This window comes from Cervus canadensis, chromosome 24, assembly GCF_019320065.1.
Source record: "Cervus canadensis isolate Bull #8, Minnesota chromosome 24, ASM1932006v1, whole genome shotgun sequence".
NCBI classification, from domain to species: domain Eukaryota; kingdom Metazoa; phylum Chordata; class Mammalia; order Artiodactyla; family Cervidae; genus Cervus; species Cervus canadensis.
The window spans coordinates 6,408,333-6,430,173 of NC_057409.1; the positions used below are offsets into that span (position 1 = coordinate 6,408,333).

General features: G+C 38.3%; 1 protein-coding gene and 1 non-coding gene across 8 annotated transcripts in view; both read right to left on the reverse strand.

Moving 5' to 3' along the window:
* The window catches only part of HNRNPR (heterogeneous nuclear ribonucleoprotein R), a 34,646-nt gene that overhangs the window by 12,156 nt on the left and 649 nt on the right, over positions 1-21,841 (reverse strand). For 2 of the 7 annotated variants that reach the window (XM_043444958.1, XM_043444955.1), the window contains exons 2-5: positions 19,043-19,208; positions 16,671-16,789; positions 15,998-16,105; positions 13,909-14,022 (exon numbers count right to left, since the gene is read on the reverse strand). In XM_043444958.1, coding sequence (XP_043300893.1) covers positions 13,909-14,022; positions 15,998-16,105; positions 16,671-16,789; positions 19,043-19,199 — 498 coding nt within the window. In that variant the 5' untranslated portion in view covers positions 19,200-19,208. Of the gene's footprint in view, positions 1-13,908; positions 14,023-15,997; positions 16,106-16,670; positions 16,790-19,042; positions 19,212-20,477; positions 20,564-21,841 lie in introns of all 7 variants that reach the window. The other 5 variants (XM_043444954.1, XM_043444957.1, XM_043444960.1 and 2 more) reach the window with 3 other exon arrangements.
* LOC122426968 lies at positions 6,973-7,079 on the reverse strand. The gene has a single exon (XR_006265313.1). It is a non-coding gene; the product is annotated as a U6 spliceosomal RNA (small nuclear RNA).

Sequence of the window (21,841 nt, forward strand, 5' to 3'; positions counted from 1 at the left end):
AAGGTCCGTCTAGTCAAAGTTATAGTTTTTCCAGTAGTCATATATGGATGTGACAGTCGGACTATAAGAAAGCTGAGTGCTGAAGAATTGATGCTTTTGAACTGAGATGATGGAGGAGACTCTTGAGAGTCCCTTGGACTGCAAGGAGATCCAACCAGTACATCCTAAAGGAAATCAGTCCTGAATATTCATTGGAAGGACTGATGCTGAAGCTGAAGTTCCAATAGTTTGGCCTAATGCAAAGAACTGACTCCTTGGAGAAGACCCTGATGCTGGGAAAGATTGAAGGCAGGAGGAGAAGGGGATGACAGAGGATGAGATGGTTGAATGGTATCACCGACTTGATGGACACGAGTTTGGGCAAGCTCCGGGAGTTGGTGATGGACAGGGAAGCCTGGCGTGCTGCGGTTCATGGGGTCGCAAAGAGTCGGACACAACTGAGTGATGTGACTGAACTGAAATGAATGAAGCAATGGACTTCCCTTGTAGCTCAGACAGTAAAAAATCTGCGTGCAACGCGAGAGACCCGGGTTCAATCCCTGGGTTGGGAAGATCCCCTGAAGAAGGGAATGGTTACCCACTCCAGTATTCTTGCCTGAAGAATTCTAAGGACAGAGGAGCCTGGGATCGCAAAGAGCTGGACACGGCTGAGGGACTAACACTAACACGAATGAAGTAATACCTGCAATCCAAAAGATGCCAAATTATTGGAGATTAAGTTTCTGGTGTTAAGTTCTGTAAAAGCTGTGGTATCTTAAGACAATCCTTTTCAAAATAATCAGGTTCACCTTCACTGCTATCTGGTAAAATCTGAGGTGGTCTTCTGAATCTCTAGCAAGATGCTTATACAACAGCTACTCTAATTTTTCTACTTCCTTAAAACCTCCAATCCTCATTCATGAAATCTCATTCTAAGAAGGTCGCCTGAAAAGTCATTGGTTTTCCTGACATTCTTTCCTTTTGGCCTTAAAAACTTTTCTCAACATCTCTTTTCACTTCTTTCCTTTATACCTCAGAGAAAAAAATGTACCTCTTTTCCAAAGAGTAGCTCCTTAACCCTAATAAATAAGCCCATTTCTTCCTACTACTTTCTTCTGGAAATAATTTTAAACCTTTAGTGTTTCAACTGTCCTATCCTGTTCAGTACACTCTTTCCTTCCCACTGTTCTCCATCTTCAAACATGCCAAACCTCCCATAACAAAATACAAAAACCTCTTCTTTAGCCTGTTACTGTTCCTTTCATTTTTAAATGCTTTAAACATATGGCCCTTACCTGTTTGATTTCACTCATGCAGTTATTCAACACATCTGTTGTATGCTTAACACTGGGCAGCTAAGAAAAGTATAAAGAACAGCTCGGCCATCATCTCAGTGACATCCCTGCAGAACCATCTTTCTAATGAAAGCTCACTCTGAAAAGCACTTGCATCTGTGCCTTTTTACACTGTTCTGTCATGTATTCATCATCAAGTTCCGTTTCTATTGCTTTCTTACATTTCTGGGGGATCATTTTCTTCCCATTTTTTTTTTTAATTGGAGGATAAATGCTTTACAATACTGTGTTGATTTCTGCTATGGAACAATGTGAATCAGCTCTAAGTACACATATGTGCCCTCTCTCTTGGAGCTTCCCTCCCATATGCTTTTAAACTCTCTACAAGCTGGCTTCTTCCAACACTAAATGGTACACCCAAATGTCACTAATGGACTTTTAAGGACCAAATTCAAAAGTCTTCCCTTCCTCAATCTCTTCATCCTTGCCTTCTCAACCAACACTAGTGATGCTACCTTCTGAAAATTCTCTTCCCATAAGTTTTCAGTTCAGTTCAGTTGCTCAGTCATATCCAACTCTTTGTGACCCCATGGACTGCAGCACGCCAGGCCTCCCTATCCATCACCAACTTCCAGAGTTTACCCAAACTCATGTCCACTGAGTCGGTGATGCCATCCAACCATCTCATCCTCTGTCATCCCCTTCTCCTCCCGCCCTTAATCTTTCCTAGCACTGGGGTCTTTTCCAGTGAGTGGGCTCTTTGCATCAGGTGGCCAAAGTATTGGAGTTTCAGCTTCAGCACCAGTCCTTCCAATGAACACTCAGGACCAATCTCCTTGAGGATGGACTGGTTGGATCTCCCTGCAATCCAAGGGACTCTCAAGCGTCTTCTCCAACACCACAGTTCAAAAGCATCAATTCTTCGATGCTCAGCTTTCTTTATAGTCCAACTCTCACATCCATACCTAACTACTGGAAAAACCTCAGAATCTTCCACTAACCTGGTCTTTAAAGGTTAACTACTTTAACTACCTTTAAAGGTTTGACTACTCCTCTATCCTTTCCATGGTGATTCTTCTATCCAATTAATAACATAAGCTGCATGTTTCCCAAAGTTATGGCCCTATTCCCCATAATTCACTGTACTTCCTTCCCTTGTAAGGATCATATTCACATCCCAAAGCCTACAACGCTACAGTCACCTTCCAATACCTCCTACATATCTCAAGACCTAATTCTGTATCTCCAACTACCTAGTAAACATTTCCTCCTGGTAGTCCTGATTTTACCTCAAATTAACAGTAACTTTAGTAATGTCAATTTTCATTTTTGGGGTATAAATATATGTATAGATAAGAATAACTAACTATGCATCAAAATGCTAAAAGTGGTTATCAATACATAAAAAAATTCTAATTTTATTTTCCTTATTATATTTTTAAGTATTTTACAATAAAGGTACAATGTATTTAGAACAAGTTTCCTTTGTCCAAAAATCAAAATAACTAAAACCGACCCTTGTCAATCAGTTCCTCTGACTTTTCCCCACATTCCTCTTGGGGAAACATAATTTTTCTTGGGAGAACATAATTTCTGCTAACCACCACCCCACCCCACCCCAGCCCCACCCCCGGCAAATGGTTGAGGAAAAATACTCTCATAAACAAAAAAACCTCAGGTATTTTTAATCCCTCCAATTCTCATCCATATCTAATTAATTTTTATTTTTTTCATTTATTTTTATTAGTTGGAGGCTAATTACTTTACAATATTGTAGTGATTTTTGCCATACATTGACATGAATCAGCCATGGATTTACATGTGTTCCCCATCCCGATCCCCCGTCCCGCCTCCCTCCTCATCCCATCCCTCTGGGTCTTCCCAGTGCACCAGCCCTGAGCACTTGTCTCATGCATCCAACTTGGGCTGGTGATCTGTTTCACCCTTGATAGTATTCTTGTTTCAATGCTATTCTCTCAGAACATCCCAGAGTCCAAAAGTTTGTTCTCTACATCTATGTCTCTTTTTCTGTTTTGCTTATAGGGTTATCGTTACCATCTTTTTAAATTCCATATATATGGAATTTAGCATTAGTATACTGTATTGGTCTTATCTTTCTGGCTTACTTCCCTCTGTATAATGGGCTCCAGTTTTATCCATCTCATTAGAACTGATTCAAATGAATTCTTTTTAATGGCTGAGTAATATTCCATTGTGTATATGTACCACAGCTTCCTTATCCACTTGTCTGCTGATGGGCATCTAGGTTGCTTCCATGTCCTGGCTATTATAATGTGCTGCGATGAACACTGGGGTGCACGTGTCTCTTTCAAATCTAGTTTCCTCGGTGTGTATGCCCAGCAGTGGGATGCTGGGTCATATGGCAGTTCTATTTCCAGTTTTTTAAGGAATCTCCAACACTGCTCTCCATAGTGGCTGTACTAGTTTGCATTCCCACCAACAGTGTAAGAGGGTTCCCGTTTCTCCACACCCTCTCCAGCATTTATTGCTTGTAGACTTTTGGATATCCAATTAATTTTTAAAATATCAGCTTGAGGGCTTCCTTGATGGTCCAGTGGTTAAGAGTCTGCTTTGTGGTGCAGGGGTCATGGGTTTGATCCCTGGTCCAGGAGGATCCCACATGCCATGGAGCAATTAAGCACATATACAGCAACTACTGAAGCCAACGCTCTAGAGCCTATGAGCTCCAACTACTGAAGCCAGTGCACCTAGAGCCCTTGCTCCACAACCCAAGAAGCCCCCACAATGAGAAGCCCGAGCATGGCAATTACAGAGCAGCTACCGCTCTCTCCAAGTAGAGAAAGCCCACGCACAGCAACCAAGACCCAGCACAGCCATAAATCCACAAATAAATAAATAAAATGCCAGCTTGAAGTCACTCCAATGCAGGTAACTGGCTCCCTCCCTATTCATAGAACTGGTACAAATCTTTCATAAGATGTGGACTCACATGCCATGTAATTTTTCTACATTCTAGAAATGAGTGAACACCACAGACAGGTCTAGATGTTCATGAAGCTTACATTCTACTGATAGAGACAGACAATTTAAAAGATAATACAATTTCAGGAGGAAATTATAAGATAAAAGCAAAGAAAAGGGATAAATGAAAAAGAGATTATATTTTAAGTAGGAGGGTCTCCCTGAGAAGACAAATTTGAACTGAGAACAGAGAGAGAAAATAAAGTAAAAGTATGAGGAAAGGGCATTCCACAATGATAGAGCAAGTCTGTAAACACATCGAGCACAACTGATCTATCTGAAGAACAGCAAATAGGCCAGTGATTAAATAAAAAGTCCACACAGGAGACAGTGACAAGAAAGAGAAAATGAGGACTGGATTAAGTTAAATCATGGTTGGAAGTTTTGAGTTTTATTCCAAACATGTTAGGAAGACATTAAGAGGCCTCTGAGCAGACAAATAACTAGGTATTACTTATGTCCTAAAAGAAATAAGACTGGCAGCAGGGTAGAAAATGGATCGTACGGAAAAAAACAGGCTGACCAGTCAGGTTAACAGTGCAAGAGATGATGGTGGCTTGGTGCAGTAAGGTGAAAGCTTAAGGGTAGGGAGAATGTGAGAAACGGTGAGTTTTAAGCTATGTTGGATTCAAATCTACATTCCAGTTACCGTGAACAAGTTTCTAAATTAGCAAGTCTCAAGATTCTCATCTGGGAGTAACAGCAGCAAGAGCATTCAGCTTCCATGTAAGCAGAGAGCCCACATCTTGCTCCTCCTTTTATTCCTAGTATTGAATGCAGTGCCAGGGACATCACAGCTGCTCATCTCTGAGTAAATACATGTGTGAACATCTATCTCATACTGTGACTTACAGGCGAGATTCCCCCCTTCTTTCCTACTCAAGGACTCGGTCTGGCAACAATTTCATCATCAATTTCCTCCTTTATACACGGATCATTCCCATCAGCACATAGTATATTACAGTCTCTCCCTTAAATTTTATTTTTAAAAAAATATTTATTTATTTGGCTATGCAGGGTCTTAGTTACTGCAGGCAGACTCTCAGCTGTGGCATGTTGGATTTAATAGTTCCCTGACCAGGGACTGAACCCAAGCCCCCGGCACTGGGAATGCAGAGTCTTAGGCACTGGACCACCCGGAAAGCCCTTCCTTTAAAATTTCAATTAAAATAAAGATATATCTTGACTATAAACCTTCTAACCATTGTCCCATTTCTCTGCTATCTTTTGTAGCAAAATTGCTCAGAAGAGCTATAATATTCCTAATGACTCAAATTTACTCATCTTCTTAGTCTCTTGAATCTTTTCCAGTCTGGCTTTTGTCACCACTCTAGTCAAAGTCGCTAACAACATTTACGCTATCACAATCAAATGTCAATTCTCAGTCCTCATCTTACTTGGGAAGTTTGATAAAACTGACCTTCCTTCTGTGAATACTTTCTTCAGTTGACCTCTGGGACACCACACTGCTGGTTTTTCTTATCTCATTGGCTCTTTTTTAAAAATGTATTTATTTGGCTGTGTTGAGTCTTTGTTTCGGCACGCAGGCTCCAGAGTGCACAGACTCAGTAGCCCTCCTCAGCATGTGGGGATCTTAGTTCCGAGACCAGGGATCACACCCAATCCCCTGCACTGGAAGGCAGACTCTTAACCACTCGAGCATCAGGGAAGCCCCTTCACTGGCTCCTTCTTCTCAGTCCCCTTTGCTAGCTCCTTCTCATCTCCCCATCTCTCTAAATGCTGAAGGGCTGAAGGAATTAGATCTTAAAAATTTTTCTCTAGCTATACACACTTCCTTGGTGACCACATCCAAACATGGTCTTAAAACACCACCATCTTAGATGCTTATGCCTCCCACATTTATGATCGCCAGTCGAAACCCTCCTATGAACTCCAGGCTCACATAAGCAACAGCTCACTCAACAGCTCCATGTGGATGACTAAGAGACCTCTAATTCATACATGTCCAAAACTCAACTACTGCCTTTCAATCCTGCTAATTTGCTCTTCTTTACAGCCTTCCTCATTTTAATAAGTGGCAACTACATCCTTGTAACTGCTCAGGTCCTAGGACTTAAAGCCATGCTCTGCTCCTTTCTCTCATATCTGTATCCAGCTTATCAATAAAACTTTTTTTTTTTTTATTAGTTGGAGGCTAATTACTTCACAACACTTCAGTGGGTTTTGTCATACATTGATATGAATCAGCCATAGAGTTACACGTATTCCCCACCCCGATCCCCCCTCCCACCTCCCTCTCCACCCGATTCCTCTGGGTCTTCCCAGTGCACCAGGCCCGAGCACTTGTCTCATGCATCCCACCTGGGCTGGTGATCTGTTTCACCATAGATAGTATACATGCTGTTCTTTCGAAACATCCCACCCTCACCTTCTCCCGCAGAGTTCAAAAGTCTGTTCTGTACTTCTGTGTCTCTTTTTCTGTTTTGCATATAGGGTTATCGTTACCATCTTTCTAAATTCCATATACATGTGTTAGTATGCTGTAATGTTATCTTTCTGGCTTACTTCACTCTGTATAATGGGCTCCAGTTTCATCCATCTCATTAGAACTGATTCAAATGAATTCTTTTTAACGGCTGAGTAATATTCCATGGTGTATATGTACCACAGCTTCCTTATCCATTCATCTGCTGATGGGCATCTAGGTTGCTTCCATGTCCTGGCTATTATAAACAAAAATATGGAACGCTTCACGAATTTGCGTGTCATCCTTGCACAGGGGCCATGCTAATCTTCTCTGTATCATTCCAATTTTAGTATATGTGCTGCCGAAGCGAGCACAATAAATCTTCTTAAAATATACACTCAAGTTATCCAGAATCTGACCCTTCTCATTAGTCTCACCCTACTGCATTCACCCTATAGCATTCACAACTCTATATATTAGCACTGATTAACAGGGCACAGCACTTAAAAAAAAAAAAAAAAAACAAACCTACTGATAAAAGGCATCCTGAGACAAAAAATACACAAGAGCAGTTTAGTTCAGTCGCTCAGTTGTGTCCGATTCTTTGAGACCCCATGGACTGCAGCATGCCAGGCCTCCATGTCCATCACCAACCTCCAGAGCTTACTCAAACTCAAGTCCATTGAGTTGGTGATGCCATCCAACCATCTCATCCTCTGTTGTCCCCTTCTCCTCCTGTCTTCAATCTTCCCCAGCATCAGGGTCTTTTCCAAGGAGCCAGTTTTTCACATCAGGTGGGCAAAGTATTAGAGTTTCAGCTTCAGCATCCATCCTTCCAATGAATATTCAGGACTGATTTCCCTGAGGATGGACTGGTTGGATCTCCCTACAGTCCAAGGGACTCTCAAGAATCTTCTCCAACACCACAGTTCAAAAGTATCAATTCTTCAACCCTCAGCTTTCTTTATAATCCAACTTTCACATCCATCTATGACTACTGGAAAAACCAAAGCTTTGACTAGACAGACTTTTGTTGGCAAAGTAATGTCTCTGCTTTTCAATATGCTATCTAGGTTGGTCATAGCTTTTCTTCCAAGGAGCAAGTGTCTTTTAATTTCATGGCTGCAGTCACCATCTACAGTGATTTTGAAGCCCCCCAAAATAAAGTCTGTCACTGTTCCCACTGTTTCCCCATCTATTTGCCATGAAGTGATGGGACTGGATGCCATGATCTTAGTTTTCTGAATGTTGAGTTTTAAGCCAAATTTTCACTCTCCTCTTTCACTTTCATCAAGAGGGTCTTTAGTTCTTCTTCGCTTTCTGCCATAAATGTGGTGTCATCTGCATATCTGAGGTTACTGATATTTCTCCTGGCAATCTTGATTCTAGCTTGTGCTTCATCCAGCCCAACATTTCTCAAGATGTACTCTGCATATAAGTTAAACAAGCAGGGAGACAATATACAGCCTTGACGTACTCCTTTCTCAATTTGGAACCAGTCTGTTGTTCCATGTCCAGTTCTAACTGTTGCTTCTTGAAATGCATACAGATTTCTCAAGAGGCAGGTCAGGGGGTCTGGTATTCCCATCTCTTTAAGAATTTTAAACAGTTTGTTGTGAACACAAGAGTAATTGGCATTAATTCTGAAACGTATTTTTTAGTGTTGCTAGGCTCTGGCCACACCTAAGTCTAGCCTGGTTAGAATATCTTTGTATTTGAGAATATTTGTTATTTGAATATTTTAAAACTGTTCTGGGAAGTAAACTCAGCTTTATATCATTTCTATTATAATGCAGTGATGCTTCATAATTACACCATTCACCATCCGTATTCTCTCCCTACCCATTACAAATGCATGCAAAAGCAAAGACAGCACATACAGTGGCACTATGAGAAGACTCTTGAGGGACTTCCCTGCTGGTTAAGAATCCGCCTTCCAAAAAAAAAAACAAAACAGAATCCGCCTTCCAATGCAGGGGACATGGGTTTGATCCCCTGTCAGGGAACTAAGCTCCCCAAGACCACATGCAGCAACTACTGAGTCAGCTCTCTGGATGGAGCCTGTGCACAACTGAAGAAAAGCCTATACGCTGCAAGGAAGATCCTGTGTGCTTCAACTAAGACCTGGTACAGACAAAAAACAAACAAATATTTGAAAAATACACAGTTGAACACAGCTAAATGAGGAATCTAAGTGTCAGACTATTCTACCACTTTCTTAACACATGTGTATATTTTCAGAACCATTCAGGTTAACTTCATTAAGCATACTTGAAAAGATCTGTATTTTCAGGAAAAGCAATTGATTGATTAGAAAGAATTCATAACAGTAAGCTTCTTGTACTCTACATGATCATATGAATGTTAGAAGTCCACCTGACATTGCAGCTTTTTCATAAGAATACTGTTCTATTTTAAAAGAAATATCAAGGAATTTTCTGGCAGTCCAGTGGTTAGCACTCTGCACTTCCACTGCAAGGGGCAAGGGTTTGATCCTTGCTCAGGGAACTAAGATCCCATATGCCGCACATGGCATGGACAAAAATAAACATATAAACAAAAATAAAAGAAACATCAACAAACCTATGCCCAATGTTATAATCACTGGGGTCCATGAAGAAACAGGCCAAAAACACTGATTTGCTTGAGAAACAGGAGATGGTCTCATTTCAAGATCAGTTTAACTAAGGACTTTAAAAGAACTTTAAAAGGCTGAAAATACATGGTATTCAAAAACTAACTAAGCATCCCTCTTTTTAAAGTTTTTTAAGCTCAGTTTTTAATGAACTGAAATGTAACATAAATGTTTTCCTTTTATTACTGTGTTGGTCCCTGAGCCATTCTGGCTCCATATGAGCTGTCCAGAGTAAACACTCAGTCATGTGCAGGTTAACCCTCCCCACCAGAACCAATAGAATCCAGTGAATACCTGAACAACTGTTCTCCCTTTACTCATTAGACATTAAGGTTTTGAACAAGTTTTGGCTGCTGTCTACCCACTGATTACTCCAACAGTAACAGAGGAAGCCCCGAAGGCTCTGGAAGGAATCAATGGAAGTAACCAGGCAGCTCCACAGTGCTTCTGATTATCTACAGCGGTTGCTCCACTATCCAGCTTCTACTTACTATTTTTGCAAACACAGCAGCTTTTCTTTATATATAATGCAAATCAGATGCTACAAAGTCATATACTTATAGGTCTGTTAAACACCCTGTTTCTTTTTAACATTTCAACTAGCTAATAAAACAAAGAGTTAAATCCAATATACAGAGCTTATTATCAATATAGAGACATGATCTGCATGGAGATTACATTTATGTCAATGAAACAGAGTTTTACAAAACCAGCTGAAGAACAGACAGGCACTGTGACCCGCAGTAACTAGATGTATGGTGATCGTTCTGGAACCACAGGAATATCACATCACCACGCTGCGCACCTAGAACTAACAGTGTTGAAGGTCAACTGAACTTCAAAACCAAACAGAAAACAAACTCATACAAACAGAGATCAATTTGTGGTGACCGGAGGTGGGGTTGGCAGGAGAAGGATCTGGATGAAAGTAATTAAAGAAAGCTACAAACCTCCAGTTATAACTAGGGATACAATGTACCACATGATAAATATAACTAACACTGCTCTATGTTATATAAGAAAGTTGCTAACAGTAAATCCTGAGTTCTCATCACAAGGAAAAATCATTATTTTTTTCCATTTAATTTGATGAGGTGATGGATGCCTACTAAACTTAGTGTGGTCATCACTTCATGACCATGTAAGTCAAACCATTAAGCTGTACACCTTAAACTTATTTAGTGCTGTATGTCAAGTATTTCTCAATAAAACTGGAATAAAAAGGGAAAAAAGGATACAAAAATACTATAGCCATACTAGGTGTGAGAGCCAAGGCACAATAAAAAAAATACTTTTCAAACTTGGTATTCTCATTCTTGTATATTTCTCATCTCAAGGTCAATGCTTAGCAACAAGGTCCATTAATGAGTATTCACCATACGGTTAATTTACAGTAGATTTTTTCCAAAGATAAAACTTCATTCTCTTCTCGTAACTTACTTTCAAAACTGTCAGTATGAGGCACTGACCCTAATTTCAACTTTCTCAATCAAGAGCTAATAGTAATTTTTAGTAACTGCAATGAACCATAGAGGAACAAAACCCCAAACCTTGGAGCATCAAAAGTGATATCAATTAAAACCAATCACTTTACTAAATCTATCATCAACCCAATATATTAAAACACTCCTAATTTTCAAAACTTTAATCTTCAACAACTATGGGCCAAACAAATCTCATGAAATCTGAACTTAAGGGAGGAATCCAAACTTTTATACTGCAATTTTGTTGCACCAAATTGCTTGACGGGAGTGCCTTAGGCTGCTGATCTCATATAGGGATTTTTGCTGCAACCATTTCTGCTGCATATAACTAACATAGAGAAAAACACATCTCTCTTCTACAGAGGGAGTGAAATATAAAATCTGCAAGAAGATCAAACTAGTCAACCCTAAAGGAAATCAGTCCTGAATATTCATTGGAAGGACAGACACTGAAGCTGAAACTCTAACTTAGGTCAACTGATGTGAAGAATTGACTCATTAGAAAAGACCCTGATGCTGGGAAAGACTGAAGGCAGGAGAAGGGGACAACAGAGGATGAGATGGTTGGATGGCGTCACCAACTCAATGGACATGAGTTTGAGCAAGCTCCCGGAAGTTGGTGATGGAAAGGAAAGCCTGGCATGCTGCAGTCCATGGGGTGACAAAAAGTCGTACACGACTGAGTGACTGAACTGAATTGAACTGAAACAAATTTTACATTTAAAATATGATTTGTTTTTAACTGGGTCCTCAGAACAGTTTATTAAATGAAGAACTTCCAGTGAAATCTTAAAAGTACTAGCAAATCCCTCCCTGTCTACATCAGTTCAGTTCAGTCGCTCAGTAGTGTCAGACTCTTTGCGACCCCATGGACTGCAGCACACCAGTCCCTTATCTACAAAGAGCCAAGATAAAACAAGTCTCCATTGAAGAGCTCATTAATGAACCTACCTAACAGGCTAACAAAATTTATTTCGATTAATTACAAAATAGATACAACCAATTTTACAGTAGGCTATATTGGGCACTGTGAAGAACAAAACTGTATGACACAACTTTTATTTCTAAGGATTTTATAACTAGTCAAAGAAACAAGACTAAGAAAGTGAAATAATAATTAATAAGGATATCACATGATGAATGGTATACTATAGGTAACTTTTTCAAAATGTATTTCCCTCTTGGAGGTGTTTCAACTTGTCTCAGGAACAAGAAAAAGGCAAAGGAACAATTCCATTTTTTATTCACTTTACATGAGGGCTTAGGTGCAAATTTAAAACCATTAGAAAAAAAATACATATAGTACAGGAGTCCCTGTAAGAAAGCTGAGTTATATTTCCATATTGTTAATATTCTTTTGGCCACACCACGTGGCATGAAGAATCCCAGTTCCCCAACCAGGGGTTGAACCCGTGCCCCTGCACTGGGACCACAGAGTCTTAACTTACACTGGAGTACCAGGAAAGTCCCTCCATATTCTTTAAAAATGAAATATAAATGTAGATTTGAAAGGGTTCACAACATAAGTGGACTTCCCTGGTGGCTCAGACTGTAAAGCGGCTGCCTACAATGCGGGAGACCCGGGTTCGATCCCTGGGTCGGAAAGATCCCCTGGAGAAGGAAATGGCAACCCACTCCAGTATTCTTGCCTGGAAAATCCCATGGATGGAGGATCCTGTTAGGCTACAGTCCATGGGGTCGCAAAGAGTTGGACACGACTGGGTGACTTCATTTCACTTCACAACATAAGTAGAACATTAAAGTTAAAGTATGGTGTCAGGGAATTAATGAGAGGACAACTGTGAGTATATTATGTTTCAATGACACTTTCTCCTAAAAGGAATGTAGATGGCTTAGAGTCCCAATCCCAACTCTATCAATAATTATATAGCAGCAAGTAATTTACAGTAGTTTTTTTGAAATTCAAAAACAAGCATATGTACCTGATTCAGGTATCATAAAAAGGCCTAGAGTCCTTTTAATAATGTTAAATATTAAGAAACAGAATACTAACTATAATAATGCTTAAAAGCAGCTCAGGGAACAACCACCAATAAATGTACATTTACATACAGAGACCATAATTAAAATTAGCTCTGATATAGATCTGAAAAGTTACATTAAATGGTGATGTCTTTATTTACATACTCACAAACTAGAAATAACAATCTGTGCTTTGGGCTACCTCAAAAGTTAAATTTCAGCACTCAGAAGAGTGTCATTGATAACGTTTGAATAAAGTTTTAGAATTTTTTAAAATTCAAATAAGTAGGAGATACATAATGATACCACCTAAATATTTTAACTGACACCATCACTTAAGGACCTACCCCCTTCACTCTGCTTTAAAGAAAATCCTGTAAGATTATCATTTAATCTAATTTTAAGTTATGAAGTCATGATTACAGTAGTCAAAGAAAACAAACCATAACCACCAATTATCTGTCCTACTATACTCCTGGCATTATGCTAGGCACTAAAAAGACAATGGAGACATCAAATCAGAAAAGGTACCTGCAACAATAGGACTTATCTTCTGGCATTCAGTGTTCTCCATTTAAAGGATTAGAATAGTCTAACATAAAGGCATATGAAGAAACCCTCATGAACACACAGATGGAGAAGGGACTCCTTCTTTCAAGTATAGACCAACGTGCTCAACCTTTTATTTGATTCTACACCCTTCCCATGTGCAACCCATTCCCTTCAATAAATCTCTCTGTAAACACAGAGAGGGGAGGGTCAAGGAGAGATGACAAGCACCATTTTGACATAAAAGAAAAACAGAATAAAGCAATTGTTTTTCCTTAACCACCTCATCCCAAGGACCTAAAATGGCGTGCCGCGAGCTGCATGGTTCTAGCTACCAGTTCCAAGAACTCTATACCTTCCTTTACAAAGCGTTCAGGTATCCACCATTCACAGGGTTATCCCTACTTATGATGACAGCAAAATACAAATGGATACCAAAACAAAAGTTATGGCTACTCTTTGAAAAATATGGAAGTTATTTTTCCCATCATACAATAGACAGAAATATTTACAAAGTGGAAAGATTTCAGCCAAAGGCTGAAGAACACTTACTTCCGTTCCGATTCCAGGTTGCACGCCAGAGTACACACTGTCTGGGGGGGGACCGCCATACTTCCTCTGTCCTGTGGTTACGTCCAAGGTGTAACCGGTCCTTTCAAGTAAGGCCTAAAGATAATTATACACAACTGCTAGTATCTGAGTGTTAAATATCACACAAATACACACACAAATCAAAATATAAATCTTTTCCAAAAGGTACCCCAGTATTTTAGTATTTTAGTCAAGGGGGAAAAAAAGAAAAAAAAAATCACAGAATTCACACTGGTTCTTCTCACACACATAGACTTTTACTTCTCCTTTCCAGACATTTAATGGAGAGTTGTAGGCAAATTAAGTCTCTGAGCACACATCATCTTTTTTAATGAGAAAAGAAAAACAGGGGGAAGGATTACTAACACTTCAACATAAGCTGACCCCAAGCTATCTGTTCATACTTACATACCACAGTATGCCTCCTTTTGTATCCCCTCTACATCAGATTTTTCCCTTATTTGTTCCCTTTACATACCATACTTACATCCACAAGTCATTCAAATAAAATGTTCTCTATCCTTAAAAACAAGAAGAAATCAGAAGTCCTAGGTCTTTTAGGCAGCTACTTTCATTTACTATTTCTCATATCATCCTACTCTTTCTATTGTACTCAAATAATTTAAACTTTATTTTGTTTGATTCTGTTGTTTTGTACTCCTATACCATAAGCTTCATAAGAACCAGACCATTTCTCATACAGCACAGACTCAAAATACTTGGCAATTACCAAATGAATATACTCTCAGGTTTCAAAAAATAAACTGTTTCCTCATTTCCAACCTTCCTCACAACATCATATGAGGTATTAAGAGGAATCATAGAAAAGATGATACTGTCTTTGCCCTTAAGGGTTTATGTTCATATGAAAGGCCTACAGAACAATGACATAATGGAAAAAAAGAAAGGCAATCTATCTAGGAATGGGAGGATTTTACACTTCAGGTTTTAAAAAACCACAGAATGTTAGAGCATCGAGAAATTTTAGATGACATCAAGTTCAATAGTTTTAAAAAATACCTCTAGATAGCCCTGGGATTACAGTTATCTTAGACCCTCCATTCTTCTACCATTGACACAAAACATGTATATTATCCATTACTTGTATAATATGTAGTATACACATATTACATATACAATATGCACCTTCTCAAGAGCAGATAGCCAGTTTTAGGGAAATAACCTAGACCTATTCTATGAACAGAAGTAAGTTAAAAAAAAAAAAATAACCATTATAGCAAATAAAGTTCTCACCCATTATTAAGATATAAGAATGGAAGTGTGCCATTTTCCACATGAGGAAAAAAAGGTACAAAGGGGTAAAAATTTTAAGTTGAATTTCTTGTCTAAAACATGATGGAACTGTACAAACTTCAACATTAACTATTTCGAATTGAAAAGTCTATCACTACAGCAAAACATCAATATCCATTTAACTAAAGTATGTGGTTCACTCAGTTCAGTTTAGTTCAATTGCTCAGTCGTGTCTGACTCTTTGCGACCCCATGAACCGCAGCACACCAGGCCTCCCTGTCCATCACCAACTCCTGGAATCTGCCCAAAACCATGTCCATCAAGTTGGTGATGCCATCCAACCATCTCATCCTCTGTCGTCCCCTTCTCCTCCTGCCCTCAATCTTTCCCAGCATCAGGGTCTTTTCAAATGAGTCAGCTCTTCGCATCAGGTGGCCAAAGTATTGGAGTTTCAACTTCAACGTCAGTCCCTCCAATGAACACCCAGGACTGATCTCCTTTAGGATACACTAAAGGCCCTGTATTTTCCTTTCAGTTTATCTAAATAATAATAACAGTAACAATAATGGCTCATAGTTATACTGATCTCCCTACGTTCCAGGCATTATGCACTCTATGTCAGAGCACTGCAACTGCAGAGAAGCCCTTGCACCGCAACACAAGACCGCACATCATGCAAGGAAGATCCCTCGTCCCACCACCAAGACCTGACCCACCCTAAGAAATAAATATTTCTAGAGCATTGGATCTCATAATTACATTTAACTTCATTACAACTACCCAAGTCAAGTTTTACCTTGATCTTTGCTTCATCAGGTCCCTTTGTGGACTCTTGCACCTTGCTCCCCTGTTTCTCCCTTTGCCTGTAGGTCTTCATAACTCCACATAAAAATGCACTTTTGTTCTAGAACAGCCAAGTAATTCAATGAAAAAGAATTATCAGGAATTGCTGAAGGGTCAAATATACAATTAAATCTAAATTTCAGAAGAACAGAATTTAAACAAAATATTTACTCATTTATTAACTCAACAAATACTTGATGAGTGGTTGCTATGTGCCAGAGACTGGAACTGATAGCACTTAAGACATGTAAGACCTCTGGGGAGCTTACCTTCAGCACTGGCAAAATAGTCTTCCATTTGCTGATATTTAAAGGCATCTGGGCTATTTTTGCCAGATGTCCTGAAACTATTCCTATCTACACTATTTCCCTCTAAGATAACAAAACAGTTTCACATAATCCAAAAATGTCACAAGAAGTGGGAGACTTTTACTTTACACTTGCATTTCTGAAAACTTTTTGCCATGTAAATTTTTTAAAGCTAATTTTTTTAAAGAAGCAGAAGTAGTCACAAATAAAAAATACCACTTAAAAAAAAAAATACCACTTATCCACAGGAAAAAAAGTAACAGTAAAATAATTTCAGATCATTAGCTGTCCAAAGACTTTTCTGGATAATGTCCTTACCTGAACATGTGATAAGTCACTTTCCTTGAACTGCTGTAGTACAGACAGAGCTCCTTCTTCATTAAATTCCCTGAGAGCATCAATTGCTCTTTCATCAAGATCGACATAAGCTACCAATCCTAAAAATTAAATTGAAAACGGGTAACATTATTGCAACAAAGAGGATAGTCTAAACTGTGCTATCAATGTTCCATCAAAAATTGCTATATTCAATACTATCACTAACTACACTTTCATTCAACTATACGCATATAGGTCAGCTATACAAATACTATATAGAAAGATCAAGAGTACAAATATGAAAACAGAAGACACAATGTTAACACCTATAAACATAAATTTCAATCCCCACATCCCACAAAAAAAAAATTCTAACCCCATTTCCCACTCTGCAAAATGTTTAAATCTTGGAAGTTAAATCTGATGTACATACACACTGTACTACAGAATAAGCATTAAAATAATAAGTTCTGATTATGTTAGAGTGGTTTAAAAAAAAAAAACAAAACACTATTTCCCAAGGATCAATCTTCAAATTATATGGACTGCTGGAGTTGTTGCTAACCACCCAAGAAGTGGGGGAAAAAATGAATTATTTTTGCTAAATAATTCTTCCCACTCTCCAAAAAGTGTCAAAGGCTTTCCCTCCTTAGCACCAAAGATAGAATGAAATTTCATTTGTTTTTAGCATCTACTTTGCTGCAGTCAGAATGTGGAAAGGCATATTTCACATTAAATTTTAAATTTTTCCTATAAATGCAAGTGCAGCTTGACTAATCAATTCCGAAAAGTCATATTTTAAGGCATTTTTTGTTCTTCACAAGTGTCACGCTGAGATTTTAAAAGATGCTGTAGCATTAACAACAGTCAACAATGACAATTTTTTTTTCAAATGGCATTAAAAGGACTTTACTATGGACTTACAAGCAAAGTATACAGAAAATATATGCACTGCATTCTATATATACATATAGTATATTTAACTGCACACAGAACATCTACTATGTTTAAATATAATTTAAGTCTGTTAAATTTTATATTTCTGAATATATTTCAGAACTGATCCAAAGTAAAATGGAAATATTTGGCAGATTAAAAGCCCCAAGTCCATATGAACTAACATCAAAAGTGACTCCATTTTGGTAAAGCCAAAAAGAACTTTATTCCATAATAAATAATAACACTTGCAAAGTTACTTAAAAAAAAAAAGTCATGATTTAAGAGCTCAAAATGAGCATGCCAAAATAATTGGCATTTCCTTACCTGACTATTCCATATCACCACCCAAAGTCACAACTCAGGATACCCATCAATCCATTCTGTCAATCCAACCCTACACCCAAGCCATCAACCTCTTATCAATAACAAAACACTCTACAAGAGAGCATCTCTAAGCAGATCACTGCCAATTCTCTATGGCAGAACATCAAAGAAAGTTCCTGAGCACTGATTTTCAAAGGGACCATCACCCAGGAGTCAGTCTGAGAAGACATTTTAGTGTCTAAATGAGCTTTAGCTTGAGCTTCTCGGATTTAAAAATAAATAAATAAATAAGGACAAAAAACTAGGTATTTGTTACTACAGTACTTAAGACACAGTTTGTGAGACAATTCCATTTTCTCTCCCAAAATCTGGACAGGCACACAAAACACAGAGGAAGAACGTTTCCATCTAATGGCCCCAAAGGGGGAGAACACATTTATTTATGAACAATGCTCTCTAATGGTATATATATTTCTCTCCCTCTTTAGAACTTCAAACCACTTACAACAACCATATTAAAATGTTCAAATTTGCTTAAGCACTTAACCATGGGATTCTAGATTTAAAAAAAAAAAAAACACAGCTGTTACAAGCCAAACACTTCCAAATTACTGAGAGTTGTAGATTTCTGTTTGTTACAAACTGGACAGGCCACAAACTCTCAAGGAGTCTGACATTTTATTATCATTTCAGACAATACCATCTAACTAGTCCTCTTATTATGCCACCTAATAAGACCTAAGCTGTTTTTACAATCACATTAAGAAGCTAAAGGTAGAAAAGTAAAAGCAAAATGACGACTGATTTAGATTAAGAAAAAAATGTAAAATTTGATATGCTGAAACACATTTTAATTGATGGTAAATCTAAGACAAATTGATGTACTGTTCTGAAACAACTCAGACTGCATATTCAACACTAAGGCTTCAAAATAATGAAATAAGAATATCAAAGTCAAACCCAGTATGCCCTCAATGAAGGGAAAGTAACATTCAGCTCTACACAGATCAGAAACAGTAAGTAATATTTAACCTTAAAAAATCTATAAAATTCAAAGTGGTTTGCCCTCACTTTCATAACCAGTCAGAAACAAGAAATGTATATTATACCTGTCTGAAATATTTCATCAAGTCTTTCTGCCACCTTCTGAGGGAGGCCTGCCTCTATCAGTGTCTTGTAGTGTTCTGTGTGATTTACACTGGAAGTATCCATTGGTTCTTCCTCTTCTTTTAACTGTACCGCATTACCATTCACCTGATTAGCCATTTTATTATGCTGCTGGAAAAAATTCAGGAGCTATATTACATTAAGCCAGAAATAACTAGTTTGTAGGACAATGCATGATTTATCTAATTTGTATACATGCTGCTAATAACCTCTATCGAAATATTATTTCTGATGGCTTTTCTGATGTATCTGACCTAAATTTGCGAGAATTCTGTAAAACCATGGGAAATGTACATGGAAGTGTTGCATCTTTAAGGAACTTCATGTACACTAGGTTAGATAAAAGCTTCAATTTATTTAAGGTAGAATCACTGATTAACAAAAGCAGCAGTTGTGTCCTGACGAGCTCATCAACAGATCACCACAAAATCCTAAAAAGCCCCTCGGCTCTCAATTCTTAAACAGTTTTAGAAAGTCTGGTTTAAAAACAGAATGAACACCCACAGACAACTTAAGGCTCAAGGACTTTCAAACTTTACTAGCTCTGCTTCAAATTCAACATAGGTGTGAAATAAACGCCCTGTGGTCTCTAGTTCAACATGCTGCTGGTTTGGGTTTTCTCCACTTAACTTAAAAAACACAGCTTGACATTAATTTTTGTTCTAAAATTAATTTGCTATTCCCATTCACAGATTTAAAAGAAAAAATGACCAGGTTTAAAAGCTAAATGATTGTTGTAAGTCCACATAAAATAAAAAGTGAGCTATAGTTAAGGTTGCTTCTTTTTAAACTTAGGTCAGATGTCTCAGATTTACCTACCCAAATCATTTTGGGTGTTCAACTTTTATGTAATGCTGAAATTGATCAACTCCCTGAAGAAAGATTAAATAATAAAACCATACAAGGCCAGTCTCTATACTAACTCCTCAAAACATAGGGGATTAAAGTGCATTTGTCTGTGGTGAAATTATAATGTAATGAAGATAATAAGCAGCAGAATAGACATTGCAACAAATACTGAAATAAAAGACATGAAGGTGGATTTCAAGGAAAAGCCTACTTTTCCTGATGAAACTGAAGATACCTAGACAGCTATAAAGAAAATACAAGTTTCCTAAAAAGCACTGAAACCCATACATAAGATAACCACACGTCCAGACTGCTTCTCAAAACACTGTGCAAATGCACCAGGTGCAGTTTTTCTGACTTAAACAACTTCAAAGGCCACTGATATTTAGTTGAAATTAATGAAAAAGGAAGACTGAGAAGGAGGTAATAGAAAGCAGGAAGAGAGGAAAATGCACAAACTGTTACTCTGAAAATAAGATAAACAGTATTATAACTTCTTATGATTACAAAACATTAAGACTTACTAACCCACTAATGTCTATATAGAGGCAGACTCCGTGGTTAATCTCTGGGTGGATAAATGTTTCTCAAGGCAAAACTCAAATTCTGATGAACTGGCAAAAACAAAAACATTCAAAACTGGCACTTTTGATAAAGAAACTACTTATAGTGTAAGATGAATAGTTTACTGATTAGTACAACCTACTTCTACAAAGATGCATTCAAGTCCAAAATATTTTTGGGAACATATAGTTGTTTTCCATGCTCACCCACCCTCAATTACGACCATAAGATAGATCATTAGAACTCAAAAGTTCTCAGTATCACAAGACCCTTGCGGTACTGCACCTGGGAATACTGTCAATCACGGAAAGAAAGCAAATTTTTAACAGAAAAGTTCAATGAACATCTGTTAAGGTGGTATTTTTTAAAGTATGTGTAAAGCAAAAAGACAAGTTGTGTATTAAGCACAAGACAGAAATATTTATGACTACCATTCATTGCAAAGGTTCTCTACAAGTTGATTCCGAAATCAGTTGAAATTTTCAAAAAACTGTCTGAAAACTTTAACAAAAAAGTACAACTATTAAGAGAGTCCAGAAAACAAAACCTTGCAGATCAAGGAAAAAGCTCTCTTCAAACCAAATTTAATGTGCTCATTTTAAAAAAAGACTTTGATGTCATATGAGACCATTTAAAACTCTTGTGTCAATTCAATGCCACACAGCCAAACCATATTTCTGGATGCAGCAAATATACTAATGTGATTGATGTTGTTTGATCTAAACTTCTTTTGCAAAAAGGAGAAATTTAAAACAGGGTTGCTGGGAGATTTGGGAAATCTGGCACTAGCCCTTCCCTGACTTTTTTTTTTTCTGAACATCTCGTGAAAATTCTTCTCATTTTAAGAGACCAGCTTTCAAAGATCCAATGAAATGAAAACTAACGGTTCTCTCATGGCTTAGGAGTGTCAAGCCCTTATCCTACGACTGACTCATGAGACATAAATTTAGACTCCGGAGGACAGCAAAAAATCTGAAACAGGTAGTGTGGAAGGGGCTGAACCCTTCAAGATCCCCGTGGCTTCTTCGAGTCTTAAAATTCTGGCAATACGGTTTCTATCGCAGAAGAAAAAGAATCGCCTTTCCAAAAGAGTGCGCCTATGGCATTTAGACTGCGATATCTCAGGCGCCGCTTGAAGCCTAAGTTTCATGGCCTCTAGTAGTCATTTTTTCCTTCAAATCTCGACTTGCAGCATGCAGAACTGGGGTGGGGGGGGGGGGCGGCTGGGGAGGGGAAAAGGAGGCTTTTTCCTACACACACCGGCCTCTCGGCCGCTGCTTCATACAAAAGTTTTCTCCCGGCTCGGTTCACCCGGGTTGGCATCCCGC